Below are 13,660 nucleotides of genomic sequence, written 5' to 3'. Positions count from 1 at the left end.
TCATTTAAGGGTATCAAGAGTTGCGACTCCCCACGGGCAGGCTTCTTTTCTGGTTATGGATGCCGTGGAGGCTGGTGCCGCCGCCGCTGTTGCTGCTGTTGTTGCTGCTGTTACTGTTACTGTTGGTGTTGGAGTTAGCGTTGAACAAATGCCCCAAAGCGCTCAAAAAGCTTTAAACGCCGCACTCGACTCCACTCCATGCCACACTCCAGGCCCGACTCCGAGTGGGGCCAGGCTCAATTTCGCAGCGTCCATAAACAATGATGGATGGCGGGGCATGGTGTGGCATGAAGTGCTGTCTTTGGGGGCCTGCAACGGAATGGGTGTTAGGGGTAAAAGGGACCTCACTCACTGTTGGTGGCACATTTTCAGTTTCAGTTTCAGTTTCGGCTCGACGCGATGCGAGGCGATGCGAGGCGGGGCAAGGCGATGGCGATGGCGAAGTGCGCTTGAGTTGCATTTAAGCCAATTAGCATAGGCAAACAAAACATTTGAGTGAGCGGGCCAAGTGCTTGTGGTTGAGTGCGGCCTCAGGCCAGGGCTTCGGCTGAGGCTTTGGCTGCGTCGTTGGCTTCCAAGGGGCTTGTGGATGGGTGGTGGTGGCATGCCACCAATGCTGGTGTCAGGTCTAGGTGTCAAGTTGTATTTGTGTGAATGTGTTTGTTATGCTTGACGCTGGAGATGGAAGCTGCAGGCAGCGTTGAAGGGCCTGCCGGCATCCTCCTCAACAATGTTGCATTTATTATGCAATTATCAAGTGGCAATTGTGTGTCTGCGTGTGTGTGTGTGTGTGTGTGTGTGATGTGTCGTTGTACCCAGCTTCCCTGTGTGTCCCAGTGTGTCCCAGTGTGTCCCAGTGTGTCCCTGTGCACTGTCTGACAGTGATTTACGCCGACGATTGGCAATTAGGCATCTCGAGACGCAGGCAAAGGCCGCTGCCTAAGCAGGCCATCTTCAAGATGAGATGCCATTCAATTGAGGAATGTGCTGCACGGGCATCAGAGCACACTGGGAGAAAGCAAAAAAAAGAAAGTCAAACTGTAGTCAAGGGAAATATTTTAATTTCATTGCTTCGACTAATTCGTATATCCTGCGGCAAAGAATATCACACAGAAACAGATAGAGATAATCCATTTAAAACACATACAGAAAATTAAATAGAAAATACCCTCCGAAAGTGCAGATTTAATTACGTAGCTATAGTTTTGATCGATCTGTTGGTTTGAGCCTAAAGTTTAATCCAAAGATTAACATATCTTTTTTTCTTATTTATTTGGTTTCAACCATCTATAAACAGAGTTTTTAGGCGAGTGTTTTTCTTAATGCCTAACATTTTAATTAAAAGAAATATTCAATAGTGATATAGAACTACTCTGCAGTTGCACAGCTCATTACACTGGCTATTAATGGCCTGAAATTCCATCTCGGATTTAAAATATTTTTGCTCCTTCTGCACTGATTGTTTTTCGCCCAGTGTGTGCATATTAATACACGTGTAGCATACATATGTAGCATATGTATGGGGAGCTGGGTGCGTGTGTCTCTGTGCGGTTGTGTGCGTTTTAGACAATAGATGAATGGCTCGACGAGCTGCTAACTTGCAAATATTTATGAGTGGCCCCAGCAAGTGGCAGGCAGTGGCACCAGCACCGGCACCGGCAACCGATGCCGACGCCGCAAACAACAATGTGGGTATGGGTATGGGGATAGGCGAGATGGATGGGTGATATATGTGGCATGTTGGCAGGGGAATACGGGAGCGCCAAGGGGGGTTCGGGGTGCGTGTGCACCCATCGGCAGGCAACGTTGAAACGTCAAGTGTTGTTGCCATTTTGGCACTTTGAACAAAAATGCAGGCTAGAAGCTAACCTCCGGCCTCCCCCCCCCCACCAACTATTCCGAGTGTCAGTTGTGACTATATCTGTGTGTCTGTGTGTGTGTCTCCGTATCTGTGTGTGGCGTGAATTATGCGCAATTGAAGTGGCATTTGATGCGCATTTAAATTCGTGACGGCGCTTCAAGTTGGTGGCAAACAAACCGAACGGAAACTGAACTGAATCGAAGCCACAGCAAACAGCCTTTAGCCCTCAGAGTGCGGCGAGGGGCGACGGGCGACGGGCGACGGGGCACTGTGGCTGGGGCATGCTTTTCCTGAGTAGGAGGGGCCCCATCAATGATGCGCATCAAATTGGCTAATTGTTTAATGACTGTTTGCATTGATCTCTTCCCCCTACCCACGCAAAAATCCCCACTTGTGGCACAGATGAGTCGCCCATGCAAATGTTCTACAAGGACAAGGGCGTATTCCTCACTGGCGGCACAGGATTCTTCGGCAAAAGTAAGTTCCACTCCACTCCCGAGTACGTGACTGGAATTTCATATACTTATTGCCAGTGCTTTCCTCTCTCTCCCTCTCTCTCTGTCTGTTATCCCCTCAGTTATCATCGAGAAATTGTTGCGCGTCACAGAGGTGGGACAAATATATTTGCTGATACGCAACAAAAAGGGCAAGGATGCATTCGCACGCATTGAGGATCTGTTTAATGATCCGGTAAGTGTTCGAGTGGTTAATTCGATTACGTATACCCTTCTCAAACGATGCCTTGATGTTTCCTTTAGGTCTTTGACAAGATGAAGCAGCTGAATCCCAAGTATCGCTGCCAGATCACAATCATCAGCGGGGACTGCTCACTGCCGGGCATGGGCATCTCGCCGGATGAGCGTGAGACCATTCTGGAGAATGTGAATATTGTACTGCACAGTGCGGCCACTGTACGGTTCGATGAGAAGCTGAAAATGGCCATTGCCATCAATGTGCATGGCACCAAGGAGATCATCAAGCTGGCCAAAGAGATTGTTAACCTGAAGGTGAGTTTTGGTTGCTCCCTCTGTTCCATACTCTTTTATATCTAATGCTATTTGTATATATATAATTACAGGCCTTTGTCCATGTCTCGACGGCATTTGCCCACTGCAACATGCGCCATATCCAGGAGAAGTTCTACAGCGGCACCATGACCGGCGAGAATGCCTTCAAGCTGAGCGAGTGCCTGGACGAGCACACTCTGAACACCCTGACGCCGACCATCATCCAGGGCTATCCGAACACGTATACCTTCACCAAAGTGCTGGCCGAGAATGTGGTGCAGCAAACTGCACAAAATCTGCCAGTTACGATCTTTAGACCGGGCATAGGTGGGTAATCAATCCTCATGAGTATACTCAAGACTTACGTCTACTTATGTGTTCTGTCACAGTGATCACCACATACCGTGAACCGGTTACTGGTTGGATCGACAACATGTACGGACCCTGTGGCGTCATTGTGGGCATTGGCTCCGGTGTTCTGCGCGTCTTCACTGGTGATATGGACAACAAGGCGCACATTGTGCCGGTGGACATGTGCGTGAATGCCCTGTTGGCCAGCGCCTGGGATATAGCGAGGAATAAGTGAGTGCAAATGATAATTTTGTTGCCATTCAAACAGCTATAATCCGCTCCCTGCCAGGTACGAGACACCGCCCATCTATAACTATGTTCCGGATGAGGAGAACATGGTTAGTTGGAGGCGTTACATGGAGGATGGCTTCGAGTATGGCTGTGATATACCGATGCGCAAATCCATATGGTATCCGCGCTTCACCATCGTGCCACACATGTGGCAATATCACATACTATGCTTTTTCTACCACACATTGCCCGCCCTGATAATGGACTTCATTATGGTGATCATTGGCAAGAAACCCAGGTAAGAGTGCAGCGAATTCTCTGGGAGGGTCTCTCCACTCTAACGCTCCGTCTCACTGTAGAATGATGAAGATCTATCGCAAGATCCACAAGCTGAGCAATGTCCTCAAGTACTTCAGCTCAAATGAGTTTCGCTTCGACAACGATAATGTGAGGCGTCTCTCAGCGAAGCTGGATGACAGGGACAAGCGGCTGTTTGCCTTCGATATGCGCGACTTGGACTGGACCAATCTCTTCCGCGTCAGCCTCTATGGGCTGCGCCTGTATGTGGTCAAGGATGATCCCAGCAATATTCCCGAGTCCATCAAGCGATACGAGAGGTGCGTATACGCAGTGTTTTTTTTGCTTTTTGTTGTTTTTTTCACTAATTCACTTTATATCTTTCCTTTCAGGTTGAAGGTCCTGCACTATACCACGCTGGCCGTTTTCTATTCGTTGGTCGCCTGGGCACTGTATGGCCTCATCAAGCTCATCTTCTTATAGGATCGCTACACTTTTTCTTACGTATTAATACTATAGGGCATGTCTTTCACTTCTCATTCTTTTCCTCCCTCTGCTCCCCCGCAATCCTACTTTCTTCCGTTTCCGTTTCCATTTCCGTTTCATCTTCCGCAATAGTTTTTAGTCGTAGTTGTATGTATGTATGTTTGTATCATATCCCCTAGTATGCCCTTAGTCATATCTTTGAAACGCTTTATCCGACCCGTGTATAGCTTAGTTCGTACGTATGTATCTTAATGTAAATTCGCTGGAGTTGATTTGTGGCGGTAGCCGAACGATCACAATAAAAACTTCTTCACATTTTGTTTGGGATATGTCAAAACAATTTTCTTTAATATGCAAAAAGGTGAAATAACGGTATTTTAATATTTCTATGGCTTAAGGAATTAAAATTCCCCCCTGCAAACCGAGTAAATGGTTCAACAGAGCGTATACTTAATATTTTCTACTTGGCATTTATTGGGCCACATCTACATACGTTTCAACCCACGGCCATCTTTTAGTCGGCTCTACATGGATTGGTTGGTTTTTGGAATCTCTCTTTTTATGCCAAAAAGAGGGGATCAAGTTCTCCCCAATTGACTGAGGGTCTAATCCGTTTGGCTAAAAAACAACCATAACAACAACAACGAGTACCCGTGGCACAAATTGAAAACAATAAGATTCGTTTGATTTACACACCAGCTTAATATCGGAATATTTTATTGCATATTTGCAGGCGTTTGGCAAGTGCGAAAAAAAAACGAGTCGTAAAAATAATGCCCAGAGGTAGCTTATCAAATTGCGAACAGTCGCGGTAGAAGGAGCAGCAGCAGCAGTCCGATGCAAAATCCTGTAAGGCGCTTTATCGCTTTATGCCTCCCATACATACATATGTATATTCCTCTGTGTGTGTGTGTGCGAGTATGCATAAATAAATCCGCACATGTATATCGCATCGCATCGTATCGTATCGTATCGCTTTGGATTGCAGCCCTGGCATTCACAGTCGTATGATTTCAAAATTAAAATCACAGCATAACCCAATCACCCCCAGACCCCCATCAAGCCGAAGCCTGCTCGTCATACTCTTGCTGCTGGCTCTCATCCAGCTTTTAATACTTCTCCTCATCCTCATCATGCTCCTGCTCCAGCATGTTCCTCCACATCCTACTGCTCCTGCTCACAGCTCATTCCCAATACAGCCATAAAACTCTCGCATACTCATCAAACATACACGGAATAAGTAAGAGCAGGGATGGGACGGAGGGCCCTGCCATATACCAGAGGAGTGTCGGAGAGCTGCTCTGCTGGCTGTAGCTGTAGCTGTAGCTGGAGACGGATACCGGAGACCGTGGAGGTTGGTGGTTGCCCTTCTGCACATTCTGTGAAAAATGTTTGTCAAACCGCAGCGAGCGTGGCGCGCAATGATTGAAGCCACTGTGGATGCCACAGTTACTGCTGCTATGCTATGCTCTGCTCTGCTGTGCTATGCTCTACTCTGTGCTGCTGACTTTTCTCCACAGCCAAAGGTCCAATGTAGATTTTTCACAAAAATTGCCACAGCGTAACGGAAGCGCTTCCAATTAAAGTGAGCGTGTGAGGGACTGTACATCTTTCTCTCTTTCTCAGAGTTTGCTCCGAGTGTGTTGTGTGTGTGTGACAATAACTCCCCAATATGTTTTGCTGCATAAATATATATATATATATGTATATGTACATAAATATATACTCCCATATGGTATGTACATATGTGTGAGAATGCCTTGGATATTTTTTTGTTGTTGTTGGCCCAAAATTGCAAGCGTCGCAACACGAACGACCGAGCAGAACATTGAAAGACCAAACAATCTCAATCTCTCAAATTAGATTTTCAGAAAAATGCACCTCTGGGAAATGCACAATGAAAAAGCAACTGGCCTGCACAGACACGCACGCACACAACGAGGCGGGCGGGCGAGCGGCTTCTCGGCTTCGTCGTCGGCTTCCATGGCTTTTGCTTCTTTTTTTCCCCCTTTATTTTTGTCAGTGTGTGGGCCAGACTTCGGGCCAGGACACGAAGCTTCAGTGAGCTTTCACTGAGCGAAAGTGACTCTCTTAGGCACTCTCTTATGCCTCTCTCTCTCTCTCTTCAATGTGCGCTCTCTTACACGTAATAACTGGAGACGGGGACATGAAGTGCATGATGCTTATTCAAGGGTTGTTCATTCGTGAAATTAATATTGCGGCAACCGTCGCAGCACGCGCGCCTCCAAAGTTTATGTTGCCGCTGCCTGATGCTGCTGCTGCGGCTCCTCTTCTTTTCGCCCTCCCCACCCCTTCCGCTGGTACTGCTGCTGCCGCTGCTCCTGTGGCAGGGCATATTGTAACGGGCTTTATGTGCACCCCGGGCCAGGGTTGCCTCTGCTCTATGTTGCACTTTGTTACAGTTTCGATGCCGCCTTGCATTATTATTGTGTTCCACTTCCATTGCGTTCCATTCGGTTCCACTTCGTGGGTGCTCTCGCTCTCCCGCTCCCTCTCTCTCACTCGCTCTCGTCTAATGCTGTTCGTGTTGTCTGTGCATGTCTGTGCGTGCTGTCCCGGCATGCGTTTATTTGTCTGCCTCATTGCCAGCACCGGACCATTATCAGATTTTGTAATAGCTTTACGTTTATTACTTTCTTTCGTTTTCTGCTTTTTGTTTTCGTCTTCGTACTTCGTTCTCCTCCTTGCTGTTTTCGTTTTTTTTTGTTTTTGTTTTTTTCAATTTCATTCTGTGTCTTTGGTATTTTGGCATACTGCCTGGTCAGGGCTGCCACTCAGCCTCAACTGGCGGTGCCAATCTCTTGGGGGGCTTCTTCTACACTCTAATTCCATCCCACTCCACTCTTACCACTTTTGGTGGCATTACCACCTCCTCCTACTCGTAGCTCTTTGACTGGTGCTTGTTGATTTGATGTTGCTGCTTTTGTCGCGTCAATTAAAAATAAAGTCGGGTTCGGGGCTCAGGTTTTTTGTTTCCACCTCGCACACTACATACAAACGGTGCACAGCAAGAAAAGCCATACAAATACGAGTATTTTGAAATGCAGCTGCCTCGCCTTTGATTTTCTGTAGATCTGTAGATCTGCTGTGCGATCTGCCCATATCCAACGACTTTTATTTTTTATATATTATTTGAACATCAAACAGAGTCAACTCTTTTTTTGCAGTGTAGCCAGAAGCAAACATACGGTTATTTAGCCACATCTCCCCTCTTATTCACGTGCCGTTTCCATACATACATATGTATGTATGTGTGCGAGTGCTTGTTTGCGTGTGCTTGTTTGCTCTCTGTTTGCAGTTCGCTTGGGCTATAATTATTTAACGTTGCCTTGTCACTGTCTGCTTGCTTGGTGTTCTCCCAACTTCAGCTTCAACTCCATCTCCAGCTCCAGTTCCAGTTTCTCCTTTTGATGCTCCTACCTCTCTCTATTCCTGCTCCAGCATCCATCCACCTCTGCTGTAGCTTCTACTTCCACCTCTGCCATTGCTGCTCTTGTTTCTGGTTTCTTCTTTAGTTTAGAGTTCTCGCGCGCGCTCTTGTAATAATATTTTAAATTAATTACAACAAACATGCATTCCGTGTGGGTGTATGTCGAGTGTGTGTGTGTGTGCGATAGTGTCTTTGTGTGTCTACCCTAACTCCCCGTCTCTTTCTCTCACTACCACTCTTTCTCTTTCTCTGTATGCATGTGTGCCTGTGTGCGTGTGGGGCGTGCTTTTGTGCTGCTGTTTTGTATGAAAAGTGAATTAAGGCGAATTTAGCGCGCGTCGGCCACGTCCAAAGTGCATTTGTATTAGAGATGTGAGCGTGCTCGTGCTCGTACCAGCGCACGTGATTGAGGCGCACAGAATATGAATAATTTACAAGTGATTTAAACGATGGGCAGTCAATCAATACCAGGAAACTGCGAGAGTTGTTTTTTTTTTTTTGCTATTCATCTTCCAGATGAAGCACATTCGATTTAGATTTGGGATGATTAAAGGGCCAACCGAGTAAAGTATATGCTAAATACTTAATTCATGATCAACTTCAACAGCCGAGCATACATACATATGTACATGCATATGTATGTATTGTGTACTCGTATAAAATAAATATTTAATTATAAAACTTATTTTGTTGTTGCTACTGTGGATGCTTGCATCATTCACTTGACCATCTCTATGCCAACGTGCATTTGTATGTACTGGGCCATCGTCGTCGCCAACTTTATCCTTGGTTGGTTACACAAACACCCATAAACAGACACTCACACACACAGACACACAAAAACATATCCTTGGCTATGGAGAGAGAGAGCGACACTTTCGCTGGGACAGTGTGTTAGTGTGTTTATGGTGTCCCTCGGTCCCCCCCATTCAATTCAATGGAAGCGACCACGCCTACCAACGACCAGAGCAGACCAAAAACAGTAGGGTATGGGCTAGGGGCTAGGGGAGAGAGTCCCCCTAGTATAGGATGTTGTTGGTGGTGGTGGCTCAGTATTCGGCATTGTCTATTAGTATCTCGTTTGCGCTTCTCTGTGCATTCTGTTCTAGTGCTTCTTTTGAAGTTTTCGCTTGCATTCGCATTTTAATTTGAAGTGCATCATTTCTGTTCTGCCGTCTATCGTCTGTACCGTCTGCCCTCTACCTTTTACCTTTTCACTTCTCCCTTCTGTCTTCTGCCTTCTGCGTCTGCGGCCACAAACAGAGCCAGTCCGCTCCGCTCAGACCCATTCCCCCAAACGCCAGAATCCACAGCCCCAGAGCCCACAGAGCCCAGTACCCAGAACCAACCAACGAGCGAAGCAACCAACAAACAAACAAACCAACAGACAAACAAAAAAGTGCTTATGCTCATTCATTCATTTCATTTCCCATTACAAGCAAGAAGAGGAGCGAGCTCGGGATCCTGCTCGGCATCAGGATCTCTCCTACCTGTGTGTGGCAAGTGCACGCTGAAACGTTGAACGGTGAGCGCCGCCACAGTCAAACAAAAATGGTTAAAAAGCAAGCCGAGACGGGACGGAGCCAACAGCAACAACAACAACAACTACCGACCAACCGCCGCCACTTGCCACTACTTTATGCCACTTCAACGCAACTCAATTGCTTTCTTTGCCTTTATGAAACCAGCCCTATGCGTGTATCTCTCCTCAACCTCTCTCTCTCTCCCACAGCAGTATCTTTAGCTGTGTGTATGTGTGTGTGTGTGTAGCATGCGGTTTTATTAAAATACTCGTCCTGCCCCCCACAACTTCTATTGCCCTTATTCGTGCCCGTGCCCGTGCTCGTGCTCGTGCCTCCTGTTCTTGTTCTTGCAAATAATGAAAAGTGCCGCACATAAAATTTGCACAAATTATTCCACTTTTCCTGCCACTCCTGCCCCTGCCACCCCGCAGAAAAACACACCACCACCCCCCTGTCTGTATACACTCGTTCTTGTATTTTTTTTTTTTTCTTTCTTGTTTTTGCCCCAACGCTTTATTTCTTTATTTACGCCAAAATGCATTGAAAAAATAAATAAAATTATAAATGAAAGCAGGACGCATCTTGTTTGGGTTCGCATTTTCCTTCTTTCTATTCTTACTACATTTTGTTATTTTATTACTGTGTATTCCCCTTTGGTTTTCGCTTTGGCCGTCCCCGCAGCAACAGCACCAGCACCAACAAGAACTAAAGAAATAGAAATACAAAATATAAGAGAACTGATGCACAAGCCGAGAGAGAGTCGTGGGAGTGGGTGGAGTGCAGAGGAGAAAGAAAAGCAAGTGAAAACTCTAAATGTTGTTGGTGTAACGACTGAAGGATATCATCCAAGCCAAGACTCCCCAGGAGTCTCCTTCATTGCAGCTGTCCCATTTGGATTGTGGGTTGTGCGTCGCAAATCTATGCCCTCTGCCTGTTGCATACGCCTGCACGAGTGCAACATACCTTTCTGCAGACGCCACGACTACGGGGTATCGCAAGCAGTGGCAACATTTGTGCGTGTGTCGTCGTGGGCTCCCATCTCAGGGTGTTACAAATAGTGAAATAGTCCAACGTACATCGTAAATATTTCAACTGCAACAACAACAATAGCAAAGCGTCTCCAGCAACCATAACGAGCACAAATAGCAAACAAGGAGGAGGCACAGGGCACGTGGCAGGAGGCAGGCGACAGGCGACAAGGCGAGAAACAGTGACGGGGGGTAGCACACAGCGAATCGATAGATTGCACCTGGTACACTCTACGCAGAAAGTGTCCCTAGCTGGGAGCCAGGGGACATTGGCAGGGCCAGAGCCACTACCAGAACCTTTAACAACCTACGACACCAACAAAACCAGCAAACAACAATAATAACAGCAGCGGCAGCAGCAGCAGCAACAAGAACTAAGCGATAGCCAGGCACCTGAAGCATGCAATACCCTTAAAGATCCAACGTTGAATGATATATTTTGTGTCAACTGATCGTTCATATAAAATACTCACAATATTCGCATCAAACTTACAAACGAGAAAACTATAGAAATCAGTTGTGCATAGAAAAAAGAGACAAATCCAGATCCTACGATATGTATAAAATTCCGCGGCCTTACCGACATCATCTTGCAAGCATAATACTCTCTAAAAGGGTATGAAAACAATAAAGAACCAAAAAGGCGAACGGTTGTAGGTGCAACTTTGCCTTTTGCCATCTCGCCTTCATCTTCTACTCCACTTCTTCTTTAGCCTTTTGCTTTTGCTCCTACTCCTTATCCTCCTACTTTTCTGCTCAGCTTTGTGCTCAGCAGTTTTTGGGTTCCGTTCCCCCCAACTCTATGCTCTGTACCCCTCAGACACCGCCTCCGCCCACTCACAATCCATGCGAAAATTTGAAGCGATTTATTTACTTTTTGCCATTGCCATTTGCCGTTTCCTCGTGTCGTTGTATTTGCCGCTCGCCTTCTTCCCACTCCTTACATTACCCCTTTCCCTGCTCTATTTCTTTCGTTCCGTTTTGCTTCCTCTGTCGCTGCTGGCTGCTGCTGGCTGCTGCCAAATGCGGTGCATGCAACAAATTGAGGCATATTGGAATAGAAGGGACTAAAGTATTTGCCTTATTGATTTGACAGCATCGCATTCAATGTTCTGATAGCACATTAATGGAAACGGATCTTGTGGCTGGCTGGCTGGGCCCACAGTGTACAGGGATTTGGAGATCAAAGACGGCTGGCTTCTGGAGTTGTACATTTCATTAGGTTAAGTGGAGCACAAAACAATATAGCCCAAAAGTGTGGGGGAATGTCTTTCAAAAATGCATTTCAAGACAGACATTCTCTGGAGTCTTTTATTTGCAAGGGATAAACAGTTTTACGATTCACGAATTTTTCAGCAAAAATTAGTAAAATATTCAAAATTTTCACCAGCGTTTCAATTACTCGGAGATTATTTTTCCATGAAACTCCGAGTCCAATGACAAAAACTAAACATATTCCACAGGTTTTGCATATTTAAACCGCATAAAAAAAAACGGTAAGCAAAATGTAGAAATGATTTTGTTTTGATACGAATTTTTGTTAATTTAATTTCCCTTTGGTAAAGATAAACTCTTTCAGGGTTTCCCTCTGCAAACGATACGTAAATTCCCATTAAAATTGCAAGGCCGCATCCGTTAGATCCGGCATCGCTTGCAGGGTATCCCCTGGGTCGAGCACTTTAGTTTGAATGATAGTCGTCGTCGTGCTGGTTGTTTTTCTATTTTATTGCACCGATGGTAATGGTCTTGTTTTTCATTTTTAACATTTTCCCTTCCCGCTTTTTTCACTCCTTTCCACTGTGTGTGTGTGTTTTTTGTTGTTTGTTTGGATTACATCGTCGTCGGCGGCAACGGCAGCGTTGGCAGCGTCGCCGTCACGCCATCACACCGTCGATTCCGACATTTTCTCTTTACTTTTTTTGGTTTTCCATTTTCATTTTCATTTTATTTGGGCGCATTTGCAGCGTTATGACAAACAAGTGTCCATTTATTTGCCAAATTTAATGTTTCACCATTTCTCGCCCACGTCTCTCACTTTCCCTCTCTCTCTCTCTCTCTCCTCGCTTTCTGCTTTTGGTTCTCTGGTGACAAATTATCCTGCTTCGATTTCTCCGAGACTTCCATCCATTCCAGAGCAGAGCAGACACGAGAGGGAGAGGAGCAGTCCAGTTCGAACACCCACTCCAAGCCCGGACCCAGCCGCACCGGACAACTGTGACTTGAATTTAATAAAAACGGGCTAATGGGAGACATTTTGTGTAGCTGCCACGCCCGCTGACGCCCATTGCCTACCCCTATTTAAGGGCCAACTGTCGCCTATTTCGAATCTCAGTCCTCAGTCCAGATCCGGAATCCCAGCTGCGCTCAGCGCTAAATATTTTTCAAATATTTAACAGAATGTGACGCTGAGCGGACGCCTCTTCCGCCTTGAGCAAGGACTCGGCTCGGGCCCCAGCTAATGCATAATTTATATCTGCGACAAAAAAAAGAAAAAAATTGTCATTAGGGAAAGCAGGGCTTTCGTTTACCCCCGCCCAACCGCTGCTAATTGGGCAGGTGGTGGGCGCCGGGACAGGTAAAGATATTTTCGTTAATTAGCTGTGATGTCATGTTACTCGTAGATCCTTGGCCGTTTCGCGATGCTATCTGGTAAGCCCGGTGTGGAACAAAGGTCGTGCAAACATTTTGTACACATTTCACTTGGTTGTAAAACATTCTCCGCCACAATCTCTGCCCCATTCCTTTGCTCCCACATTGCCGGCTTCATCTCCCCGCCATTCATCCCTATCCGAGGACATGTCAGGCGGGCTAGGAGGCTAAAATTAATGAATAGATTATGATTAATGAGCGGCGACATCATTAAAATATATTTATATATTCAAATTGCGGTTTCACTGACCGACTCTGAGCAGACCCCGGACCCACGGCCCTCTCGACTGCGTCTCGACAGGACATGAATGGAGGGACAGAGATACCCGTAGCATTGACTGCAGAGCGGGGCCAAAGCGGAGGTGGAATCGAATGAATGCGAATGTCCCACACACACACACACACACACACAGGCACACAAAATGTTAAATCATTAGTTTAAATTGCCGCACAAAGTTTTGGCCCAGCTATTTACAAAATATGAAAACGTGAAAGAGGAAAATACAACCAAAAAAAAAAAAATAAGAAAAGCAGGAAAATGAAAAACGAAAGCAAAGCAAGTGGAATCAGCGGCAAAAGACCAAGAAGATAAAAGCGCACGCATCCTTGAACTTTTATTTATTTATATCTCGCTCTCTGTTCGTCTCCGCCTCACTCTCGGTGCTGCCGCTCGTTTGCTCTGCGGCTCGGCCTGTGGGTGCGCTAGTGCTCGTCCTACTATTCCTACTCCTAGGTCCTGGTTATGGTGCTGGCTCTGGTCCTCGTCCCGGTTCCTG

At 46.3% G+C, this 13,660-nt stretch overlaps 1 protein-coding gene across 1 annotated transcript in view; it reads left to right on the top strand.

Moving 5' to 3' along the window:
* LOC111066912 (fatty acyl-CoA reductase wat) overlaps positions 1–4,570 on the top strand; it is a 31,607-nt gene extending 27,037 nt beyond the window's left edge. Inside the window, exons 3-10 of the mRNA XM_022355860.2 lie at positions 2,264–2,338; positions 2,439–2,551; positions 2,620–2,868; positions 2,940–3,195; positions 3,258–3,450; positions 3,509–3,748; positions 3,810–4,067; positions 4,140–4,570. Of these exons, the coding sequence (XP_022211552.1) occupies positions 2,264–2,338; positions 2,439–2,551; positions 2,620–2,868; positions 2,940–3,195; positions 3,258–3,450; positions 3,509–3,748; positions 3,810–4,067; positions 4,140–4,230 (1,475 nt within the window). The 3' untranslated portion in view covers positions 4,231–4,570. The remainder of the gene's footprint in view (positions 1–2,263; positions 2,339–2,438; positions 2,552–2,619; positions 2,869–2,939; positions 3,196–3,257; positions 3,451–3,508; positions 3,749–3,809; positions 4,068–4,139) is intronic.
* The last annotated feature ends 9,090 nt before the right edge of the window (positions 4,571–13,660 follow it).

Source organism: Drosophila obscura, unplaced genomic scaffold (genome assembly GCF_018151105.1).
Source record: "Drosophila obscura isolate BZ-5 IFL unplaced genomic scaffold, ASM1815110v1 contig_150, whole genome shotgun sequence".
NCBI classification, from domain to species: domain Eukaryota; kingdom Metazoa; phylum Arthropoda; class Insecta; order Diptera; family Drosophilidae; genus Drosophila; species Drosophila obscura.
Note: the sequence above shows the minus strand (reverse complement) of the source record. Positions and strands in the feature narration are given on the sequence as shown.